The sequence below is a fragment of the Agelaius tricolor genome, unplaced genomic scaffold (genome assembly GCF_023055355.1).
Source record: "Agelaius tricolor isolate 1412-34295 unplaced genomic scaffold, bAgeTri1.0.p SCAF_12, whole genome shotgun sequence".
Lineage (NCBI taxonomy): Eukaryota > Metazoa > Chordata > Aves > Passeriformes > Icteridae > Agelaius > Agelaius tricolor.
Window position 1 is genome coordinate 4985976 of NW_027269272.1, and position 24959 is coordinate 5010934.

The 24959-nt window shown below is 41.0% G+C and overlaps 2 protein-coding genes across 5 annotated transcripts in view; one reads left to right on the forward strand and one right to left on the reverse strand.

Annotated features, from left to right (window-relative positions):
* Window positions 1-2220, reverse strand: part of HDLBP (high density lipoprotein binding protein) — a 38364-nt gene extending 36144 nt beyond the window's left edge. Inside the window, exon 1 of one of the 2 annotated variants that reach the window (XM_071437242.1) lies at window positions 2082-2220. The gene's annotated coding sequence lies outside the window, so the exon portion shown is untranslated. Of the gene's footprint in view, window positions 1-1783; window positions 1857-2081 lie in introns of those variants that run through there. The other variant, XM_071437246.1, reaches the window with a different exon arrangement.
* SEPTIN2 (septin 2) lies at window positions 1436-23275 on the forward strand. Of its 3 annotated transcripts, XM_071437247.1 has the most exons (14): window positions 2290-2352; window positions 3081-3257; window positions 4638-4670; window positions 5814-5934; window positions 9136-9222; window positions 10073-10196; window positions 13446-13580; window positions 13817-13934; window positions 15218-15319; window positions 15610-15755; window positions 16419-16502; window positions 18906-18963; window positions 20196-20308; window positions 20715-23275. In XM_071437247.1, exons 2-13 carry the CDS (start codon window positions 3120-3122, stop codon window positions 20298-20300), a joined length of 1251 nt encoding a protein of 416 aa, XP_071293348.1. In that variant the 5' UTR covers window positions 2290-2352; window positions 3081-3119; the 3' UTR covers window positions 20301-20308; window positions 20715-23275. The 3 variants fall into 3 exon arrangements, with proteins under 3 accessions (XP_071293350.1, XP_071293349.1, XP_071293348.1); XM_071437249.1 differs by lacking the exons at window positions 2290-2352; window positions 3081-3257 and adding an exon at window positions 1436-1550; XM_071437248.1 differs by lacking the exon at window positions 3081-3257 and having other exon boundaries at window positions 2220-2352.
* Window positions 23276-24959: the final 1684 nt, after the last annotated feature.

Here is a 24959-nt window from a genome sequence, read left to right on the forward strand (position 1 = left end):
GTAGCCTAATATTAAATGGGAAAAGACCAGCTACTCCACTAAGAATAACCACCCCTAACCTACCAAAATCAAGTTACTATTGTTGCCATTAAGCTGTGCAACAACCAACAAGAACATTATGATCCGATTCTAGTTCAAGGAGAAACCTCCCTCCTCATCCCAGTCTAGGTAAGTGAGACTAATGAAAAAGCAGGGACCATAATAACCTTCAAAATCATGTATTTGACAAGAAGAAATGTCAATTTTTTCACCCTATCAGGCAAAACTGGGGGAGAGACGAAAAAGAAGCCAACAGAAAAAAATCAGCTTAACTTGCAACAAAGGAGGAGACAGGAGTGTGTATCACACTACCAGCTGTGGACACAGCAGAATGAGCTACACAGAACAAACCTGGAGTAATCTTTAACTGCTTCTTATAGAAGCTACTTGAAAACTGTCCTTTGAGAATGATCTGCACTAACTTTGCAGCAGTGGTGGCAAAGCTCAGGCTGGCTGGTGACACTGCCTCTGCCACCCTGCAGTCACATATCACCAGTTACTGTTTCATATCTAGTGAGAGCTCTTCCTGTGCCTGTCATTCTGACCCTTGTAAAACTATACTGTGGACCTTTATGAAAAAGGTTGTGTGGTTTTGCTGTGGATGGCTCTGCCTATGATGTGGGCCATGCTTTATGAAAATCCATGTACAAATAGGAATACTGGTTTTTATAACAGATTGAATCTAAACAGGCAAAGGGTTAGAGAGACAGCTTTAGCAGATACACAGCCACACATCAGGTTATTGCTTCCTTTCCTGCTTCACCTCTGATTTATGTTCCTTTAGCACAGAGAGGGATGCCCAGCCCACATATGAAATAATACATGAAACACCACTTTCAATTCAGGTTTGGGGAAAAAAAAAACCCAACACAAATCTGCTATTTGTTGTCATCTAACTGAAGACAGTTGTCAGAATAGAACCAGTAGGAAAAATGGAGACTAAATCACCAGATAGATTCTTCTACCTTACTGAACAGAAGAGATGTGATAAAGCAATGCAGCACATATGAGTGTGCAGTTTTTTTTCTCTGCCATTACACAACAGGCTAAGACGAGAAATTACTCTTTCAAACACCTTGGGACTGAATGTCACTAATCTTAACTTCACAAGCACAGAACTGAGAATGTTTTGAATTTTAAATTTAGTGAATTCAAAGCTCTTGCCTTATCTTACAAGTTAACTGATCTCTAGATTACCAATACTCCCAGCACAACCTCCTCTCCCGCTTCTTGTCTCTCACTGGAAGAAATTATGCCTCCCAGTTATGAAACCTCCCCTACTGTTGGGGAAAGCCATCATGGGAAACGCTATTTATCATGTGCCATTTCAGCTATAGCTCAAGAATCATCAGTGCCCCGGTGCTTAACCCTCTTCAGGGCTGCTGGATCATCCCGGTCTATAAATAACCCGAAATAAAACCACACTGCAGGCATAGAGAGCAGGTCAGCAGAAGCTGAATTTCCGCTGCTATCATGCCCAGAGGCGGCTGACGCTACCTGCAGTGTCACAGGTGAGGCCACAACCCTCCCCCACCGCGGCCTGTGGCGCATCCTCAGCTTGGGGAGCGCTGGGAATGGAGACCGCTGCCCTTGGGGAGCCCGCAGCCGTGCGGGCCCGGGGGCACAGGGCAGGTCGAAGGCGGGGGGGCGGCAGCGACCGCTCCCTCAGCCGCATCCCCTTAGCGCGGCGCGGGCGCAGCCCCGGCCGGTGCGCCGCAGGGGAAGGAAGCGGGACGTGACTCACGGCTTTTGTCCGCTCGCGGGCGGCCCGGCGGCGCTGCCGGCGGAGCGGAGCCCCGGGACCCCGGCTCGGTGCGGGGTACGCGGGCGGCACGTGGCCCGCGCTGCGCCAATGGCAGCGGGCGCGACCATAGAGCGGGGCCGGGCGCTCCGTGCACATCCCGCCCGCCGCCCTTCTCGCCGCTGCCGCCATCTTGCTGCAGGCAAAGGAAGGAGCCCGGCCGCGGCGCCGGGCCCGCGCCTTCCTCCCGCTCACCGGAGGCGCTCCCGCCCCCGCCCTCCCGCGCCGGGCCCGGCGTTACCTCTAGTCGGCCCGCAGCGAAGCCTATGCTGGGTACGAGGCCGACGGCCCGACCGCCATCTTGGTACAGCAGAGGGGATGTGCGTGACCTACAACATGCGGGCGGCCCCGCCCCCTCCCAGCGGGTTGCTATGGGGACGGGGCGCGCGCGTGCGCGCGGGGCCCTGCACCGCCCGGGGGGCGGGGCCTGAGGCGGAGCGGCCCCGCCCCCTCGGCCGGCCGTGCGCGCGCGGGAGCGGAGCTCGGGGCCGGCGGCTGCGGGAGGCGCTGAGGTGAGGGAGGGGCCCTGCCCCGCCCCGGGAGCGCGGGGTCCCACCGGGCGTGAGGGGGACACGGCGGGCAGCAGCGCTGGGAAGGGGTCTGTCCTTTTCCAGACGGACCCCCGAACCTGAGGGGTTTGGTTGAGGTGGGGTGATGCTGGTGCGGAGGGAGCGGGACGATGCGCGATGGGGTGCCCGGGAGGTGTGAGGCGCCCTGGCCGCCCTCCCAGCGCGGGACCTGGTGCTCGTGTGGCCGCCATGGGACCCCCGGGCCGGGGCCCCTCCCACGGCGGGCAAGGCACTCGCTTCTGAACGTGCTCTCGTAGAAAACTCCAGCCTCGCTGTAGAGACCGGAGGGTGAGGAACATGTCCGACCAGCTCCCGAGGAAAGTCTGGGCTGCTTCGAGGCACCCGAACCCCGACCTCAGCCCCAAGCCCCCCGTGCGATGCCCTTGGCTCGGGTTTGCGGGCCTTGGCCTTCGGGCTCGGGTGTGCTCCCGCCTGTGTGGGAGCGCTCAGACCTGGCGGGAACGCTGTGGGAAACATTCGTGAAAAGTTTCTGTGCTTGTTCTCTATGTTAAAATATAATGTAGCTGTAGCCGTCTGCATAACTCTGCTCGCTGCTTCGTTTCCTCAGTAGCTGTGAGAAACTTTCCTCTGCTCTTAGCCCGCCTCTGAGAAATAGTTGGGTGACAGACAAGTCTCACAAATTAAAAGAATGTTCCTCTGTGTTCCAGCAGGATCTGGTTTTGTTTGGCATTGAAAACCTCTCATGGAGAATGCTTAAGCAGGAATCAATGACATCACTGGGCAGGAAACACTCTTGGAAGGAAGAGTTGCTATCAGAGCAATCTTACATGATAACAAGCTCATGGATAAGTTCTTCACTAGCTGCATCCATCATAGCTCATAGACTGGTTTGTGGCCTGAAATACAGATGTTGCAGACACTAGATTTTATTTTTATCTTGCAATTTCACTTGAGAACCATGCTATCCAGTTTTTATTTTGTGTCAGTAATCAGAGTGCCAGATTTTTCTCAGCAAAATTGGCTTCATGAGAAAGGACACCAAATTGCTTCAGTGTTTAACATTGTCAGTCTGTAACTCCCATCAAACCCTAATGAGGTTAAAATCGTGTAAACAAACACACCTATATGGTAGCTTTGAGAAGAAAATCCTGGAAATCATCCCCACACTGAAACAACTTTACCTTGTGCCTGAAACAAAAAGCTGGGCTTCTGCTGTCTAACCCTGGGCAGTTTGTTTTGATTCCAAGATGTCTCTTTGCTGGGAGGAGCAGACTGAAGGCTGCTGCAAACTGAAGCAGTTTTGTGTAATTTCACACAAAGGTGAGCTTGCTGACAAAATCTCCTTGGAGGATGGAAAGAATCAGGTAGTGATAACTTCAAATCCATGGAAATAAAGTGTGAGCGAGCTAGGTAAGAGGTGGCTGAGGGCTTTGGGAGTGGGAACTGATACCTTGTGGTAAGAGTGTGAGCCAAGGGAGGGACTGGAAAGGGGAATTGACCTCTTTATCACAGCATATGCAGGCATTTTTATGTTGCCACAGTAAATCACATGATCTCCTGAAATCATGCAAGTTAGTGGTTGGTGAGTCTTGGTTAAGAGACTCTTTGTACAGAAATGTTAGATAAGAAATCTTTAAACATTTTTTTTGTGCCTGTTTCATCTTTCACATGCAGCTACATATGAAAATTTTATATTGGTAAACAGGAGGTGGAATGACTGAGTTTGCAAGCATCTAGATAAAAGAGGAAGAGAAAAAGTTTCATTTTGAAGCTGTGAGCTCTTTACAAAACACTCAAGCGTGGATGGAAATGTTGAGGAGAAAGAGGCTTGAAAAGAAAAATAATACATGAGTTAGGTTTGGTTTATTTTTTTTGGCTTTGAAGAAACTGTTTTCTCTAAAGAGCAAGGTGTTTTTTAGCAACTTTGGTTTGGTGAGTTTCCAGAAAGGATGTGGACTTTGAGGGCTTCAGAATGGTTTGTCACACATCTGCTGCCTTCAGCACCCCACACTGATGTTGCTTGAATTTCTTGTCTGGCTCCATTTATAGGAGCAATGGTAGCTGAAAATTCTGCCCCTTGTTAGTACAGAAGAGTCAAATACTTGTGCTCTGTGAAGAAGTTGACACTGTTTCAGAGTCTGGGCATCCAGTCAGGGATGCTCCTTTTTCAATTTACTGTGCAACAGCAGATATTACACTGCTTTGTAGGTGAATTTTTTCCTCATACAATTTTTAATAAGCTGAAAAACATTATTATTTTTTTTCAGATTTTTTCCTGTCCTTGCCTAAAAATGTCCAAGGTAAGAATAACATTTCTGTCTTCTAATGTAACAATGGGAAATACATTTTTTCTTTTTAAATATTAATCTTCAATGACAAATTGTGCAACTTGCATCTGTTTGATGATGAAGGGTATTCAAAATCTACTGCCTACTGAGACACAATATTGAAAGATGAGTGATGTAAGACATAGATTAAAGTAGTTTCATGCAAGTATAAATCTCTGCAGTTAACTAATGCTCCTGGAAGGATTTCATTTTGGTCAGAGTTGTATAAAACCTCCCTGGTGCATCTTCACTGAAACTGCCTTTCTGCAATTTTGTTTTGAGCAGGCATCATTTAAGAAAATGGTGGTTTAGTTTTAATTTCTTTCTTTACTAATAGAATCAACTGGTTTTCCAATAAAACCCTTGATTTCAAATATTATAACCTAAAATATTATTGTCATGCTGAGATTCATCTAATTCTTGGCCCCCAGCATTTGCTATGATGGGTAAAACACCCATGTTGGTTTATTGGAAAGAAATGAGTGATAAAGGGTGCTTGAGTGATGTGTTTGAAGAGGGAACTAAGAGATGCAAAGATTTCTCTGCCATGTCTATAGCAGTGAGCATTCTATTGTGTAAATCCCCCTTCCCCACACTTGAAGAGAGCTCTCTGAAGAGCACTTCCAGCAGATGGCTTTCACTTCACTACTTGCTCAGGCTTTTCCTTTGGATGTGCTAAAAAAGGATCAGGAATGCTCATCTTTTTCTTCAAGCCCATAGAAAACGATTTTATTTTAACTGTGTGTGAAGACTGTTCAAAAAGTGATTAATGCCCACAATTCATACTTTGTCATACTGAGATAAAGAATTGTTTGGGATTTTCTTTCTGTTTTACTTAAAGTTATCTTAGCTGCATATCTGGACAAGTGAAGCTTAGCTGGATATCTGAACAAGTGTTTCTTAAGCTCTAGGTCAATGTAGTTGTTCTGCCCTTCTTTGTGAAACTGTTGAGTAGTAGGAACCTCTGAGTAGTTTCCTCTCTGTCACATAGCTTCAAACCTTTTGACTTAAGTGAGGAAAGCAGTTCTACAAACTACTAAGTCTTGAGTGCTTGCTTATTGTAGTCTTATTTTATTTTTTAAGTCTTATTTTAGTCTTATTTTATTTCATTTTTAGCAACAGCCTGCTCAATTTACCAATCCAGAAACTCCTGGCTATGTTGGATTTGCAAACCTTCCCAATCAGGTTCACCGAAAGTCTGTGAAAAAGGGGTTTGAATTTACTCTGATGGTGGTTGGTAAGGAGCAATTTTATGGTTTTTCTCACAATTAGTGCTTGCTCACAGGGAATTTGAAGTTAAAACAAATGTTATTTGCACTGTTCTAAGGCTTCAGCTTGCATCAGAAACTTTCCTTTCCTGTTGCATTTAGCTTTCTTTTGTATTTTGTTGATTCTTGCAGCAGTTGTTTACCACATTGAAATCATGCTTGAATACATTAATAAGTTTGTGGGTGGATAAATTTTATTGTGCACTCCAGCAATCCTTCCCTTCCCTTCCCTTCCCTTCCCTTCCCTTCCCTTCCCTTCCCTTCCCTTCCCTTCCCTTCCCTTCCCTTCCCTTCCCTTCCCTTCCCTTCCCTTCCCTTCCCTTCCCTTCTCCCCTGTCTTACAGGATTCCAGCACTCCATTTAAAATGTAGTTTAAAACTGGTTTTGCATTTGAATACTGTCTTAGTTCATTTGTGTGTTTTGATTAAGAGACTCATTCTATTTCAAATGTTGTTTCTGCTTCTTGAGTTCAAAACAATCTGAACTCTAGTCTTCTCAACCCTTCCAAATTCTCTTGTAAAAGAGGGAGAAGGACTGAGAATGGAACCATTTGGTTTTGATGTGAGCTGTTACTTTTTACTTTGATCATGGTTTTATGTTAGCAGTTGTGACCTAAAGTGTTGTTCTATTTGATAATTCATTGGGACTCTGTGTTGGTAAAAAATCTGCTGTCTGCAGAAATACCTTGATCCTTTGAGAAATTGGTTGCTATTCTTGAAAATTAAATAGATTCCCAAATCAGGCTTGGGTATCTTCTCTGTCTTTCTGTTTGTGAGCCACATTTTTGGTGTTTGAACTCTGTAATTCTTGCTTTTAAACAGGCTTTCACAAAAAGTACCCTGATAGAATTAGGCTCTTCATTACCTGGCAGCACAAGAAATAAATCCCATTTATGTGCTAGATTTGCCTAAGAGAGATCACAGTGGGAATGAGCAGGAGAGGTGAGATAGTGATGATGATAGGAGGTGTTGAACTTCTTAATGGTTTTAGATTTCAGTAGTTACAGGGAGACTCTGCCCTCAAACCTTTCATTAGTTTTGCCAAATGACAGCCCTAGCACTGCTTTTGTCCTACTTCTGTATTTTGTTCTTCAGTGTTGTACAGAGTTTGCCCTCATCTTTGCCTTCCTAGAATTTTATTGTATTTTTTGCTGTATGTGATTTGCATGATGCCATAAAGAGTAGCTCATAAAATCTAAGAGTAAAACCAAACTCTAAGTAGCTGCTTCAAATTATTCTGTGTACTCTAACTCTTCAGAAGTTACTGTTCAGTGATCTTACAAGTGTGAACAGTTTTGAGAAAGAAAAGATCTGCTTTGTCTGCTGTAACTAAACTAAACTTCCAGATCTCTTTGAATTCTAATTGCAAATTCTGCCACATAAAACAGTTCTGGAAGAGAGAAATGTCAAATTATAGAGACCTACAGTTGTTTCTTGTCTCTTGTAAAATAGAAATAGAGGGGAAATGATATGGGGTAAGAGTAACAGAAAGAGAATTAATCCACCCATGCTGGAGTGAAGTGGAACTTTGCTGTTGTTGCCTGCCAGTATTTTAAGGGATAAATAAAAACTAAGGGAAGAGGACTTGGAAAAAAATGATTTCATTGAAAATTTGGAGTGGTATTTTAAGATGCACTAGCAGAGGGAGGCAGCTGATGTAAGATAAAATAAACTGTGCTTTAAATTGCTGATTATTTCAGCAGTTTGGAATGTGAATGCTTTCTCTTCAAATATGCATGGAGTTAAAGGATATTCTCTTGTGGGCTGTGTCACAGGGCCTGTTTTGAACTATCATTTTTCATTAAGTTGCCATCCTCCTTCATTTCTGAGCAGGATAATACTTTAAAAGCTTCCTGTGCTGAAAGAATCCTAATTAATGATTTTGCTTTTTTACACAGCTTTTGGTTATGTATTTTTCCCCTGCTATTGTTTACTGTGGTATCTGAAAATATGAGCTGGAGTTTATAAGAATTTGGCTGCTTGGCTGTGTTGCTCCCAAAGAAATCCCAGTCACTTGTGTTTATTTTTCTGTTCCTTCTCATTATTAAGCTATGACTTCATCTAAACATTTTTTTCACTTTAGAGTCACTAAACCACTGCAGCCAATATAATCATTGACAGTGACTATGAAAACTGATTTGGTTCATGTGTAATATTTACCCTTACTGAGACAGTGGAATGTGGCACTGGATGAAATCACACTTTTCTGATTTTGCTGAAATGATTCCATGTGCCTGTTGAGTTACTCTGGGTGCCTGTCACCCTCACTGGTGCAGGCTGGACTGGCACAATCTGATCTTCAAAGCTGCATTCTGTAAGGCATTAAAAACTGGCAACTCTTCTTTAATTCCAAAACAATTTCTGTCCTTTTTTTCTGTTGTTCAGATATTTTTGTCAGATTCATATTGCAGTGTTACTCAGAGATTCTGTGGCCCATCATTTTTTAACATTTTTTTAAATTTAATGCTATCAACACCTGAAATAAAACTAAAATTCTAGAAAAAGATCTCTTCAGTGAACTCAAGTATGGAACATTTCAAGTTGCTACTCTTTTTTATGCTATAAACATTTGTTCTGATTAAAATCTTGATCTTTAATGAGTCTACATTTTCCTCATGACCATCGGTATCTCTAGAACAAAAATACACTTATGGTACAATTTGGTAATCCCCAAGTTCATCAGTATCAAAAAAATTGCTCAGTGCCATATTGGCTTAAAAAACAGAAATAAATCCACTTTATGTTGCCTGGCTGTACAGAAGTTCAGCAATGCATTTTTCATTGCTTAAATTGATGATAAAGCCTTGACAGGATATAACTTCAAACTGGTTATGATATTTCACATTCTGATAACTGATAACAGAAAAGCTTGTCTTAAAAAATCAGGAGACATGAAATGGAAAATCTTAAATCTAAATGGGTCACAACTCCACTTGATTAGCAGCATTAATTACAGATCATCAGTGAGCTCTGGGAAAGTGAATTACAAAGGCAAGATGTAAAAATTGCTTTTCAACCTTTTTGTGTGAACTTGGCTAATCCAAAATGAAAAATATGTAAATCCTTACTTTGAAAGAAATATGAAAAAAATCTCTAGTCAGATAATACTGTCAGATATTCTTGAAATTATTTATGTAAATATGTTGAATTTATCTTTATATTGAATCACAGGTGAATCTGGATTAGGAAAATCTACATTAATAAACAGCCTCTTCCTGACAGATCTCTACCCAGAAAGGATAATCCCAGGAGCTGCTGGTAAATACATCTTTGCTCAATGGTTTTTGGAGTTGAATGCATTTATCTGATTTCTACCTCCAGTAGTTTCTAATGCATTTCTTGACACTTGAACTGTGTGATAAATCCATTTTCTTCTGCACCCAGGATGTCTATCAGGTCTTTGTTATTTAGTCCTTGGGTGTATTCATATGAACACCTAGAAATCTGATCCCTTCTTTTGCTTAAAAACAGTCTTTGTGTCACAGTAAGATAAACAATCAACTAAAACAGAGAATTTATTTCGTTTTTAATCTGTTGCAATTGTAAACATATGAATTGTTTATGCCTTATTTTTGCATATGTTTGCATATTTTTGCATATGAATGCCTAAGTTTGCACCTTTTTTCATTTACTTTAGATTGATATTTAGTGAATGAGAACTTCACTTCTTCCTATTCTTCTTCATTTCCTTATCCTATTTTTGTTGTATGCAATAACTCAGCAAAGAGGACATGGCAATAAAATAAAAGATGCAATTTTTCTCCTTTTGCTACCTGTTGAATGACTTGCTTTAATGATTTTATCATGTTAGCTGAGGATACTTAGAACTTCCAACCTTAGGAAAAAATCCATTACATATAATTTTATATTGTTCTCCCATTACTGATGGTTTTGCCTTAATTTCTAGATTATTTTTAAGTGTGAAGTCTCATACTCAGTCCTCTAATAACACTGAAGGAATTGATGTACTGAGCCTTTTTGTTACCAGGCCTTAGAATGCAATGGATGGAATAATATTTCTGCAGTTTAATTCTGCAGTTTAATCTGAGCTATCTCAGGGTGCCAGGCTCTCAGACTGGAGGTGCAGGGTGCAGTTGTTGTTTTGCAGACAAGATTGAGCGCACGGTGCAGATCGAGGCCTCCACGGTTGAGATCGAGGAGAGGGGCGTGAAGCTGCGGCTGACGGTGGTGGATACCCCGGGCTACGGGGATGCCATCAACTGCCGCGACTGGTATGTGCCCACAGAGCATCTATCTCTTCATCCCTCTGGGGGAACCACTGGGATTGCTTAGCTCTCCTGGAGGGTGGGGCTGTGCTGTGTGCCTGTGAAATGCTGGGTTTTTTGGTTTTCTAATTTTGTAGAAGTTTGGTTTTGGTGTTATGAATTAATTCCAATACGTGTGAAGAGGCACCGATAACTTTGACACAACTTGAAATTAATTTTGTTGCACTTTTTTTTCTCTGTTAACTTCCATTTTGCTTGAAAGAACTTTAAGTGAACGGTGACCTTGATTCTCAAGAATACTCTGAGAAAGTAAATCACCTACTCTTCAGTGCAAGCAAAAACTCACTCCTAAATCTTGTCCACATTCACTTGAGCATTTTCAGATTCTGTGCCTAATTTTAAAATGCTTTTCATTGACTTAGTTTTTGGATGTTTGTTTGTTTAGTTTTTTTTTTCTTTTTACAAATTTACTTAATAGTAAATATTGAGATCTAATCTTGAGGTCAAATCAGTTTTCAGTGGTAATCCCTTTTCCCACATCTCTCAGACCCCTGAACCTCAAGGCAACCTCTGCCTTTCCCCATAATTTTGGAAATTAAATTTCCCAATGAAGTGAAATTCAGCTTCAAGGCCACATGTCCTGTCCTGTGAGCCCAAGGGGTACTGCATGAGCAATCTCCTGTTTCATTTGTTCAAGAGCTTGTTGTTGTTCAGGATCCCACTTGAATTCATTCTTCTTCTGGGCCACATGATAGAGAGGCCCTACAATCTGACTCTACTCTGGAATATGCACCTTACAAAAACCACAGCACCTGGGACAGCCTGAGCTTCATTCCTGCTGCTCACTGGGGACAGAGCTGCTGTTTTATTGACCACATCCACTGGAGTCTGATAATGCCTATTTTGCCATTTTACTCCTAAAATCCAGATTTCCTGAGCAGGTCCCTTGACCTTACTTTGTTTTATGGCAAAACCAACCTTCAGGAAGGTCTGGATTATCTTCTCCCCTTGCTCAAAAACTTCCTCTGTCCTGTTTCTTGACATGATGATGCCATCAATGTGTTCTGAAGCGTTCCACTTCAGGAGTAACATCAGCCCTTCTATTCTGTCTGAGGACATGCCCACTGGAAGCTGGAGCTGCATTTATGCTTGAAGAGCTTCCTGGGGTGGTTGTACTTCCTCTCAACTCCTGCACCCCTGCTGCTGAGGCAGTGGTGGGTTTTCCATCCACTTCCTGATGTCTTTTCTGTGGCCATGTAGGTAAAACCACAGGTTACCACACAGTGTACATCCTGTCTCTTGAGGATGGGGCTGTTTGCTCCCAGAGCAGAGACTGGCCCATACTGGTGGAGTATGGAACATTTCCTCTCTAGTTTTTCATACCTGTTCTTAATCTTGGACAGTCTTTCCAGGTGCAGGGTGGTGGGGAAGAAAAAAAGTTATGTTGATGTTGCCAGAGTTGGGTCACCTGAAGCACTGTTTGCTCTCCTTCTTGCATTGACAACAACACCAATGAGTTGACACACAGCAGTGCTGTGCTCTGTACAAACTTCTGCCACGTGGATGGTGTACAGTGGACCTCATATGGATCTACAGGGGACTGATGGTTATTTGGACCCCTTTAGATTGCCTCCAGCACAGCTAATTCTCTCAGGTACTGCATACCTTCATCCATGGCCTTCCACCTGCCTGGTCACACCATTAGATCATCCTTGAGACAATGCCTTTCCCTCACATTTGACAGAAGTCACCACCAGAGCTGAGAGTTTCTGTCCTCTTCCCAATCCCCTTGTCACCAAGTCACCCCTAGAACTGAGAGTTTCTGTCCTCTTCCCAGTCCCCCTGTCAATGCCCACAGCCCAGGACAGGGATCCCAGTTGCTTGGCTTCCCTATGATCTGGTTCCACGTGGTGGGCCACCATGTCTTGGTACCAAAGCAGCCAGGTTGCCAGGGTCTCCCCCAAATGGCAGCTGAAATATTTTCCCATATCTTGCAGCTCACCAAAGGTAGCAATTGGGGGATTATCTCTGGCCCTGCCTCTTCCTGCTGCTTCCTCTTCATCCTTCACTAAGCAAACTGATTTGGTCTTGGTGGTCTTGGATTTCTTCTTCAGTGTAGGGGCAGCTGTTTGTGGCACAGGTTGTGGCAGTGGTTCAGCTGCAGCTGGAATGGCCATGGTGCCTGTTGCTCTGCTTTTCTCCTCCTTGCCTGAGGTGCTCTCTAGGCATGAGCAGTGTCCACTAAATAAAAGCCAGGGCTCAGCACACTGCAATAAGTTGCTCCTCTTTGGAGTTGTCCCCTCCTGTAGATCTGGGCCAGAATCAGGACACTGGTGGATAAAAACAATTAGATATGAGCAGGGCAGTCCCTGCAAGCCATCAGTATCCCAGGCTGTGTCAAAAGCAGTGTGGCCAGCAGGCTGAGGGAGGGAGTCCTGCCCCACTCCAGCTCTGGGCTCTAACACGTGCCAGACATGGACCTCTTGGGCCAGGTGCACAGGAGGATCACAAGAATGATCCAAGGGCTAAAACAGCAGTAAAGAGAGGCTGGGAGAGATGGGGTTCCATCTGAAAAAGAGAAGATCCAGGGAGACCTTACTGAGGACTTGAAATATATCAAAGGGGCTCACAGGAATCATGGAAAGAGAGTTAATACCAGGGCCTGCAGCAGCAGAGCAAGGGACAATGGCTTGAAACTGAAAGTAGATTTAGGTTGGATGTAGCAGAGACTTTTTTCCAGGGATGGTGTTGAGGCCCCTGGCACAGTTGCCCAGAGCAGCTGTGGCTGCCCCATCCCTGAAAGTGTTCAAGAGAACCCTGCACTAATGGAAGGTGTCCATGACAGTAGCTTGGAAATAGGTGATCTTTAAAGGTCCCTTCCAACACAAACCATTTATGATTTGAAATCAGTTTGCAACAAGAACCTTAAAATACCTTGAGAAATGTGTGGTTAATGTTAATCAAGATATAAACACTAACCCAAGAGAAATTTGTTGTAGAACTGAGGCTGGGTTATGTATATATTATCTTTATATACATATGTAATATACATAGTAGCTATGCTTATTTTTTTATTCTAGAATTCCAATAAAATTTTAAGATGTGCTCTTCTATTTTTCCTGTTCTATAGAATCAGTAAATGAATTTTTGTCCAACAGAAGATTGGTTCATCAGCAGGCTATCTTAGTGGTTTAATATTACCTTTGAAAGAGTCCTTATGTTGTGTGATTCCTCAAATCTGTGTTTGTTTTACAGCTTTAAGACCATAATCTCTTACATTGATGAGCAGTTTGAGCGATACCTGCATGATGAGAGTGGATTGAACAGAAGACATATCATAGATAATCGAGTTCATTGCTGTTTCTATTTCATTTCACCTTTTGGTCATGGGTAGGTGTTTCTCTGTCATTTTTATTCCCCATTATTTTATTTTAGAGAGTTGGTTTGTGCTTGTTGACTTAAGTTTTCAGAATCAGGTTGCCATTACTTATGCAACTGCTATAACTGCTGACATTAATTGTCTGTCTTCTTTCTTTCTGTTTAAAGAGAGATATTTATGTTGGAGTGAAAATAAATTGGTAATTTAGAGTAAAAATAAATAAAAATTTTCCATATTTTAATTTTAGCCTTAAGCCTCTGGATGTTGAGTTTATGAAGGCCATACACAACAAAGTAAACATTGTACCAGTCATTGCAAAAGCTGATACACTTTCTCTGAAGGAGCGAGAGAGACTAAAGAAAAGGGTGAGTGTTTTTCTGGCTTGCAGAAATGTGGTTGTGGCAGTGTGGTGGCTGAAGAGAGGGGCATTCTCATTAACCTTGCTCTGTCCTAGCTGAGGAAAATATAATCTCATGCACAGTGTAGCATCACTTAATATGGAGTTTGATATCCTGTAAAATATTTTGTTATGTATTTAAATGAGAAATTGTCCTTAGAATGTTGTTTGTTAAATGGCAGTCTAGCTACATTTACAATTAGATTTAGTGAATTTTGAAACTTTGGAAAAATATTTAAATACCTTTGCTGATGGTAATTGCTCTGTTACCTGTTTAATCAGTCCCAAAGCTGAGATAGTATCTGCATATAGAATGTACATATTATATTTGGGGTTTTTAACCAGTCAGAATTCTGGTGGTTAAAAAATGGGATATTCAGAGATGTTTCTGATTGTGAGGTTGTTTTTCTTCCCTTATGTCACTCCTTCTAAAGTATTCCAGCACTGTCTTCCAGAGGAAAGACCTCTTAACACATCCAGTCATGCAGGGCTTGATGCTGTATTTGCTGGGAGGAGGTGGGATTCAACAAAACATCATGAGCTAATAACAGCTCTGAAGTTTAGAAAGAAGTGTTAGAATTAACTTGTCAAAGGCATGCTCCAGTCTTAGCTCTTGCATTGAAAACTTTATGATTCTTGTCAGTTATTCTGAAAATCCTTATAGTTATCTCACCCAATCTGGAATAAAAATAAAGACTTTTTATATAGTATACTCTAGTAGGTATGTCTAGGGTGCTAGGATTCTGCAGAAATAAAGATTATTCTTTTTTAAAGAGCAAAATTTGGGGTCTATGGTAGATGGATTCCTGGTGCAGATAGTATTACTGTCAATCATGAGTAAAAAGGTATTTGTAGTGTCTATATCTCAGTTTTTCAAACTAACCCACCCCTACCCCCCCAGTAGTAATTCAGAGGTGAGAGCAAGGAGGTTAAACTGTAGAAAGCAAGTATAACTTCTGAGTCAACACCTTTATTATTGCAAAAAAAATTGCAAAGGTTTGACATAGCACAGTTTCCACAAAGGATGGTGGTTTTGTGAACACTATTGTTTGTATGAAAGTCCATGGGAAGTAGTTGTTGAATATCATGAAGAAATATGGTATTTAAAACCAAATGCTTGCTGAGCAATTTGGATCAATAAGATAAATCCAGATTTCTTAAGAGATTGTGTATTAAGTAATTTTATGTTAAGATTTAAAAGTACTGATTCTCCATGTACATTATATCAATTTCTTTTATTGCATATCTCAGATTCTGGATGAAATAGAAGAGCATGGCATCAAAATTTATCACCTGCCTGATGCTGAATCAGATGAGGATGAAGATTTTAAAGAGCAGACCAGACTCCTGAAGGTGTGACTGGTTTAATAGTTTATATACATGGATAATATATTGTATTTTTTCAGACTGCTCAGATGGCTTTAGGACAGGACCTGCAGTGCAACCTGGAGTGAGTCACTGTGTCTCTGCCCAGGCTTCCAGCTTGGAAGATGGTGGCAGAAGTTCCTTTTATTTATTTTACACCTTTAATTTAAAATAATTATGAACTTATTACCATATGCAGTGCTGAGCAGAACAAGAGTTGTTCCTGGAGTTGTTTGTCCTGGTTCATTATAAGTCACTTTTTCACTTTTGGCTTTCAGGCCAGCATTCCATTTTGTGTGGTGGGGTCCAATCAACTCATTGAAGCAAAAGGTAAAAAAGTCAGAGGTCGGCTCTACCCATGGGGTGTAGTTGAAGTGGAGAATCCAGAGCATAATGACTTCCTGAAGCTGAGGACCATGTTAATGTAAGTTAGAACATTCCAATTAAGTGGTAGTTTACAAAACAATCACCAAGATAATCAAGCACTGCACTGGGGGTTTGCAGTAGTTCTGTAATCCCTGGACACATTGAGAATTTGTGTGGAGAATGCCATGAGCAGCCTTGACCTAGCTGAGCTAGGCCTAGTCAGAGGTTGGACCACACAGGATCCACAGGTGCTCTCTGATCTGAATTACTCAGTGATTCTGTGAAAATAATGATTTTGCTGATTATTTTGTCCAATGTAGTGTTGTATTACTACTCAGATCCCCTGGAACATAAACCAGGTTGTGCTGATTTCAATATATCTATTTCAATATATCTATAAGTAGATACATTTGCAAGGGAGCAGACCTGAAAAGCCCCTGGTTGTTTTTTTTCCTGGTCTTTGCTACTCTGTCTTGCCTGCTCAGATTCCTCAAAGGCCTCACCCATGAGTGCAGCTTCTGTCAGGGCAGTCTCAGGGCTGAGGTGACCTCTCTGTGTCCTTTATTGCACCAATTGAACTGAAATTAGTTTGAAATTAGTCTGCTAAGTGGGTGTGCATGCTGAGCACGTTGATCCAAGACAGTGCTGAATGTGAGAGTTGCTTAAGCAAACTGATGTGACACGAGGATGTTTTATCTTTTAATCCCTGTGCTTCCTCCAGCACCCACATGCAGGACCTTCAGGAGGTGACCCAGGATCTTCACTATGAGAATTTCCGCTCTGAGAGGCTCAAACGAGGCAGCAGGTTGTCATCTCATGGTTCCATGTTGTTTTTTCCTTTTCTGAATTTGTATTTTGCTCTCTCTGTGTCTCACCTACCATTGCATTGCTTAGGATTTGGTAGACAAGGGCAAGCTCTGTAACTCCAGTCAACATCAAGTTCTATGGAGCAGGTTACAAAGAGTGTAACAAAAAATATTTGGTAAATCTGAAGTGATGGTGGTGGAGTTAGGGAATTGTGGGAATAGATCTGTGCTTTGATCTGAGGCAGGCTTAAACACAGTTGGGTTGGAATGTTGAAGGTACTAAGTAGGACAGATGTCTATGATAAATGTTGTCTTAAAAACATCTGCTAATTAGATCAGAGCTGATATCTTAAAAAGAGTGTGGGCTTTTTTTCAGAATTAACAACCAGAATATTTGGATGGGGCCTTTCAAAAGAGATGATCAAATTTTTTGCAATTTTGCTTTATTAAACATGACATACATAAATAGTAGCAGTCACAGACTGTTGGCCGTGTTTTGAGCTGCCTTGGATAGGGCACAGCTTTCCTGGAAAGAGAACTGGGCAATCCACCCCATTTTTAAATACAATAGCAGGGGCTGTAAAGATGAGCTGGGGAGGTCTTGAGGGCAGCTGCACGATTCCTGGTTTAGGTGTTTCAGCTGCATCTCTTCTGACAGCCACTAGAGGGGCTCCAAATTGCACTTTTTGGGGTTTTTGGGGCATTTTGCAAAAGTTTCCCCATCAAGCTGTTAACAGACATTTTGTAACATGTCTGGTCAGTTTTCAGCAAAAGGAGTTTTCCTTTTAGAGTTTTCTGCCTGTAGCATTGGCCTAGAAGCAATATAAAATGCTCTTCTCTCCTGATTTTAAATCCTGCTTTCTGAAATTCAAAGTAAAAGTCCCCAAACTTCCCAAGTTCTGGCACCTCTTATCCAACAGGTGTGTACAAAGGCCTTAGAGGTAATGTGACCTAAGGTCATCCAATTTTAGAGGATTTCAAGTTCCTGTTAAGTTGGGTATGTGAAACTAAAACATGTTTTGTTTATTTTCTAGTTAAGTGGCCCATTTGCTTTCCCATTTCTGAAATGGTACTAGAACATTTACAATAAGTGAGGGTAAATTTCATGTGAATTTATTTCAAGCTTGCACTTCTGCTACCAGGAGTGCTTACAGTAGGTGTTTGTTGACTGTGCTCACTGATGATCTCAGAGGTTTTGGGGCACAGCAGATTTTTTTACAATGTATTTATTTGCACAGGGTTTATTTACAGTAATTTTTTTTTTATTTACACGGGATTTTTTTTTACAAAGTATTTCTCTGTTAACTTTTTAACAAACACCAATTTGTTTGCTTTACATGTTTGATGGCACTTGCTTGATTAGCTCCATTAGTAGATCCTCCCTGTTGTGACATGGAGAAGGAGAAAGCTATTAGCAAAGTGGTAGGAAATCTTGAATAAAGCCAGGTATGAGGGAGGCAGCCACTTCTCCCAAGTAACAAGTGATGCAATAACAGGAAACAGCCTCAGGTTGCACCAGGGAGCCTTAGATTGATATTAGGGGTAATTTCTTTACAGAGAGGGTGTTATATTACACTATGCTATGTTACACTATGCTATATTACACTATGCTATAGTACACTATAGTACACTATAGTACACTATAGTACACTACATTATGTCATATATCATATAATATCATATATCATACTATATCCTACTATATTATATCCTACTATACTATATCCTACTATACTATATCCTACTATACTATATCCTACTATACTATATCCTACTATACTATATCCTACTATACTATATCCTACTATACTATATCCTACTATACTATATTATACTATACTATATTGTATCCTACTATATTATATCCTACTATACTATATTATACTATACTATATTATACTATACTATATTATACTATTATACTATATTATACTTTACTATATTATACTATACTATATTATACTATTTTATATGCTATACTAAAACTATTCTAAAAAAAGAGAAAGGATATATCAGAAAGTTTAAGAAGAGTGATAATGAAACCTTGTGATTGACTCTTCAGAGTCTGACACAACTGATGGTGATTGGTCATTAATAAAAACAATTTACAGGAAACCAATCAAACATGCACCTGTTGGTAAACAATCTCCAGACCACATTCCAAAGCAGCAACCACAGGAGAAGCAATCAGATAATTATTGTTTTCATTCTTTTTTGAGGCTTCTCAGCTTCCCCAGAGAAGAATCCTGGCAAAGGGATTTTTCAGAAAATATGACAGTGACAGTGGGGGACGTGGTTTAGTGGTGAACACAGTGGTGGGTTAATGCTTGGACTCAGCCATCTTAGAAGGTTTTTCTAACCTTAATGATTTTATGTTTCTAACAATATTAATATTATTTTAGGAAAATAGAAGATGAAGAAGTGAATAAAGACCAGATTCTGCTTGAGAAGGAAGCAGAAGTAAGATGACAGAACTTTATATTTTCGTAATGGGAGAATTTTTGTTCTTTTGTTGCTACTTTAGAGCAAACATTTATATGATCTTGGTAATTCATAAAGGAAAAGCAGTTATATGCCAATATAAGGTTATTTAAGGTTCACTAAGAAAGCAGAATGAGAAGAGGCGAGAGGAGGCTGAGGGGTTTTTTGGGACAAGTGGAATGTGGTAAAACATGATTCCATTTTAGTGATCAGCAGTGGATGTAACACACACAGTGTGGGCAAGGAGAGACATTCTCATGGGAATAAGGGTTCTGCAGTTAACAGCTGCAGATTGGGACAAAGTCAGTTCAGCTCTGCAGCAAAAGAGAGAATGATGGTAAAAACGGTCAGAAATAAAAAATGAGACAGAAATTCTCATTCTGCCACTGTTACAAATTTATAATGCACAGATCTAATGCTGCTTTTCCTGTTCCTCTAACCTATAAAGGTTATAGATAGGCAAGACTAGAAAAAGTGCAATGAAAAGCAACATGTGGGCAGAAAGGCTGAAGTGGAGACCTGAAGCAGGTCCTGTGCTAGGGTAGATGAGATTAATAGCCTTGTTGAGAAGTGGGTGACAGAAGGGAAAGGGTCTGACATGATCACAGATGGCAGGATGAATGGGAATCTACCACACAAGCAGGAGGTCATGGTTGATGGGATTCATAGATGGTTGATTTCAATTTAAAAAGCTACTTCTAACATAGTCTGTTAGTCTAAAATGCAATACTCTAAAACTGAGCTTCAGCCAAGTGTAGTCATGCTTGTGTCTCACTGGATGGTTTGCCTGTAATACTTTCTTCTACCTACTCATGCCTAGCAAGGGACTTGGGGAATAATCCTGACAATTGTTTTTGGATGACAGGTACAGGAGTAGTTTGGAGGGACATAACCAGCCTGCTTTTTTTCTTTTTTTTTTTTTTTATAAACTTTAGTAAGTGTAAATATTTGTTCAGTACTTCAGAACCATAATTTTTATACCTGTAACGTCAGAGACTTCCACTTAGGGATGCTTAAAAATCCCATCCCACAGTACAATAATTCTTCAGTGATGAAGAGCAGTAAAAGAAGATGCCATAACCTGAATACATTACCTGTCAGATAAAGAAAATGCAGATATGTGATCCCTGTTTAATAAAAATAAGGATTAGAGTGGTGACAGTGAAGAATTATCTTCTGAGCTCCAGAATTCCTCTGTGCTGCTTTTCCAGCTGCGTCGCATGCAGGAGATGATTGCAAGAATGCAGGCCCAGATGCAGATGCAGATGCAAAGTGGAGAAGGTGACAGCAGTGCAGTTCATGGGCATCATGTGTAAAGTCTTGGGTAAGATGCTCAAACAGCCACTTAAAGGGCTTCTCCTTTAGCTGCTCTTTAATGTGCTTGGTATTAAGAAGTTCTGGAAAAATGTTAATGAGATGGGTTTCCATAGGTTTCAGTCTGAATTTTAATTTATAAGGGTTAACTGCTGTTTGCAAAGTTAGATGGCTTGGAGTCAAACTAAACAGTGTGGTGGTGTGTGTGTATACATATAAAAATTTCCCAGAAAGTCAATACAATATATCCTGGTAAGAATTATGGAAGAAGTCTTTGAAATAGTTTAACCAGGTTTCTTAATCTCATGATGAAGTCATTGTTTACTTGTGACTTATAAAATGTGTGCAGTTCTTTCAGGTTTCTTAATGTGAGAAGACTGTTGATCTGAAATGGTATTTTCTTGTCTTGTTTGTAGATGATTTTACCCCCTGCCTCACAGGAGACCTCCTGGATCTGGATTGCAGTGGTGGAGGACAAAAGGATGCCTCTTGCCTCCATTTGATCTGGAGCTTGCTGTGGAGTTTAATGTGGGACTGTTTTGTGGTAACATCTTGTGAGATGTATTTCATAACATGTAGTTAGTTGGTATTTTTATATATTATACACATTTGACTTCCATTTTCTTTAGTCCTTCTTTTCTTGAGGTTATTTTAAATTTCCTATTAGGGATACAAAATAGTCATTGAAAGTTTTCTAGCCTGATATGCAGTAGATAATAATATTTTTTTAATACACCTTATTAGCTCCCTGCTTTTAACTTTGTATTCCATTTAGAAATAAACAGCTGCCAGTGATACCTTGTTCAGTGCCAGGTAACAGTCACCTCACTAAGGTTGCACCCCTGCAAGGTTAATTTTATAAATATTGCAGTGTTTACATGTGTGTGTGAGACCAGCAGCCCTTTCTCTGTCTCTGCTCACAGCAGAGGATTTCCTTGGCCTCTGCAGAATATCAAATGAAAATTCAAGCATGCCTTGTGTCTTAGCAAAAGAAAGAAGAGGAGATGCCTCAGTGTGTGAGAGGCACACTGTATGTTACATGACAGGCATTATTTCTTTTAGATTTAACCTTGAGGGTTATTGTTTTCCTAAAATCTCTTATTCTATTGCAGCTAATTTTGAATAATTTCTTGTAGGCCATCACAAATCACTGCTTCTATTTTCTGGCTTTATTGTAGCCAAATCAACTTCAGTAAGGCTGATTTTATTGTTGAAGGAGATAAACTCCAAAGAGTAGTTTTCTATGCATGGATGTTTCCTATATCCAAAGGATGAGAAATTCTATAATTCCTAGTAAGTATTTTCATACTATTTTTAGGGCATTGTAAACTGTTACATGTAGTAAAAATATATATTAGCACACTTGTGTTTTTAAAAGTGACCTGTTCCTGACAGGATCAATGCAAACTGTATTTTAAGTTCTTGCTCCAGGATGGAGTCAGCAGTATTACTTCAGGAGAGACTCTGTTTTCTTTTATCACTTTTTTAATCCTGGTAGCAAAGGAGGCTGTTTTTAGCTTGGCTGGGCTTGTGCTGCAGATCATTCCTTGTGTTGTGTTTGCAGCAAACAATCAATAATCAACACAAGTGCCCAGCTGGTGGCTGACAGGACAAGCAGTGACACACCCTGGGTTGTTTGCTGCTCCTGATAAAGCCAGCAATCAGATTTCTTCATCTGTTCTATCACAAAACATCCTTATCTGAGCAGCTAATAAACAAATAGATAGAATTGCAACTTCTTTTGGCTCTTTGAGCTCAGGTGCAGCTGTGACTTTTATAATTTTGTTAATCTTCCTGTGAAAAAAATAATAGAATTTTTACAGTTAATGTATAATTCCAGTGGTGCTTCAGTGGCTAGATGAAATATAAATATCAACTGAAATTTTTACCTGCCTGAAACTGCTGTTTTATGTTTGAATCTTTCTAAAAATGTGAAGTAAAATCCTGCATTGTAGCTGGGGATCTCCAGCTCTCTCTTCCAAACAAACTTTGACACGACTCATTTGACCTTCCCTAACCTTTACAAAAGTAAAAATGAGAACCTTTTTGTATGCACAGAAGAGTCAAATCCCATTTGGTCAAATCTCTGCATATAAAACTTGGATGGAAAAACATGTACTTCTAAATTGTTGAATTGCTTTTTCAAAAGAAGGTGTAGGACCAAAGTAATGTAGCAGCACTGTCAGAGAACACTCCACAACACCTTATTTATTTCTATTACCATGAGCCTGTACTTGAAGAAAAACTGTGAAATATGAAATGTCTGCACAGGGGCCTGGTTGTACTTGTCACTCTCACTGTCTATATTGGGTTTTTTTCCTCTATTTTTAGCATGGGAACAAGAGCACATTGTCCATTTATTTAGTGCTGTTTGGTCACCATCTGTGAAATTATTTCTTTGGAATATTTACATATCTATTAAAATATTTGTTCAGGATAAAGCATTTCATGTTATTATTAAACAAAAAAAAGTAATTGATCTAAAAATTCAACAGGAGAAATATTTTTCTATGTTGTTTTGGCATTTAATGGGAAAAATCAAGTTTATGGCACTAGCCATTTTAGGTAATTATTACTGCTTCTTCCCAAGCCTTTGGGACAGTTGTTCTTTGTGTGCCTGATGTCTCTGAAGGTCTAATTCCCCTTCACTTCTCTTGGGATGGTCTTGAAATGGATGGTTTTGTGCTAAGGCATGAAAAGCAAGACTACTTTGCTCAGAAAAGCTGCTGGTAAAAGAAAAATATGAGTAGCAGGAAGGCTTGGGGACAAAAGGTAAATTCTGTTTGGTGGCTTGCTGAACTGGCCACAGTTCTTTTTCTTTTACTGTGTTGTGATGGTTTTTATATTAGGAGTAAAAATACTTTTGAATTTGCAGAGCTTTATAGTTGATAGCAAAAGTTACTAGTTCTTGGTACAAAAACCTGTTATAATCTATGTACTACAATTAGCTAAAACTGTAATAAAAATGCTAAAATACTGTTTTGTGTTTATTATGATTCTTTATTATACTTATTGTTAATTTGTGGTGATAAGTTTGAATTATTGTCCTGTTCCAGCCAGGACAGAGTTAATTTTTGGGGCAGGGTTGAAGTGGCAGTGGGTGGGATTGGGCTCCATGGTGGGCATTTTTCCATGTGAAGCTCTCTCTCTTGTTTGCATCCATTTTGTTATTTAATATGGTTGCTATTACTGTTCCTTTTCTTATCTCATTGCTTTTTCCAGTCAATTGTTCTTATAATATTTTGTGTATTTCCAGTTCTCCTTTCCATCCTGATGCAGAAAAGAGGGAGAGAGGAAGAGGGAACAAGTGATGGGCAGCCTGGTTTGGAGTTTCAGTGAGAGTTTTCAATTTGGAGTTTCCTAAACCAGGACAGCCTTAATTCAGCCCCAGTGTGGGGCACAGAGTGAGATAACCACAGATCTGCCCAGAACAGGCTGGAAACAGGTTTGATCCAAGCATTTTCTGTATTGGAGAAGTCACAATATTGCTTGGTCTGTTCAGTGGGTGTGATGCCTAACTCTGGGTATTTTGCCATAGATGCTCCTCATGGGGGGTTTTCAGGGCAGGGAGAGCAATCAGGATTTGATTTTTGCTTTGTTGCTGTACTGTGGGATGCCACTTCATGACATGATAACTTTGAGGACAATGAGGGTCACTTGATGATCAGTGTTGCCCTGCAGGGAGAACAGGGAAGGATGACTTTCCCCAGCTTTTCACCCCTTTTTCCTCCCTGCAGCCTGTTACAAGAGCTTTTGAGAGTTCTGAATTCCCTTTGTATGTTAAGGAAAGCATGTTCTTGTTGCCAGGTCTGCCAGGTCTATTCAGTGGGCCCCAAACCATGTTGAGAGTCAGGACAGAGATTTCTAGGGAGGTCATTCAGAGATCTGCCCCCCAGGATGAATAGACATGCATAGCATGGGAGAAAATGGGCCAGGATTTGGGGAAATTCTCTGCTCCAGTGGCTTGGAAGTTCACCCCTAAAGAAGTACAGAATACACTGCTAAAGTGACAGAATATTTGCAAGGAGAATGCTGTGGCAACCCCAGAGAGGAGAAACCTCTTGCAGTGTGCTGAGCCCTGGCTTTTATTTCCTGGAGCCTGCTCATCACTAGAGAGCACCTCTGGGGAGAGGGAGGAAAGCAGAGCAGCAGCCACCATGGCTGTCTTTAGACTCTCTCCCTTTCTTTGCTCCTTCCTTTTGGGATCCTGCAAGCTCCCAGCTTTTTCCTTGTATTTCATCCATACTTTTGGGGTAGCATTTTGTAGGTTCCACTTGTCCTGGTTAGAGTGATGGTGGCTTGTATGCCCAAATGTTCCCTTTTCTGAGGAGAGTGGTTCAACTTCACTCCCTAGCCATCATGGCTCTTCAGCAAAGAATGAGGAAAAAGATCATGCAGAGCCTGTGGTGTGCCCTTTTCAGGTGGTTTGGAATATTAGGATGGCTGGGCTGGAGATCAAATTCTGACACTGCTTGCTCCCAGGCTTTCCATTAGTGTGACTCCTGTGGATGAATCAGTCACACCCCTGCCTTCATACACACTCTAATGACCTCAGAGTAAGCTGCTGAGGAGAAAGCTCTCCTGTGATGTGAGTGGAAGGGAATGTTTGGCATTCATTAACAAGTGCTACCAATCCCAGCTATATTCAGAAGGCATTTAGT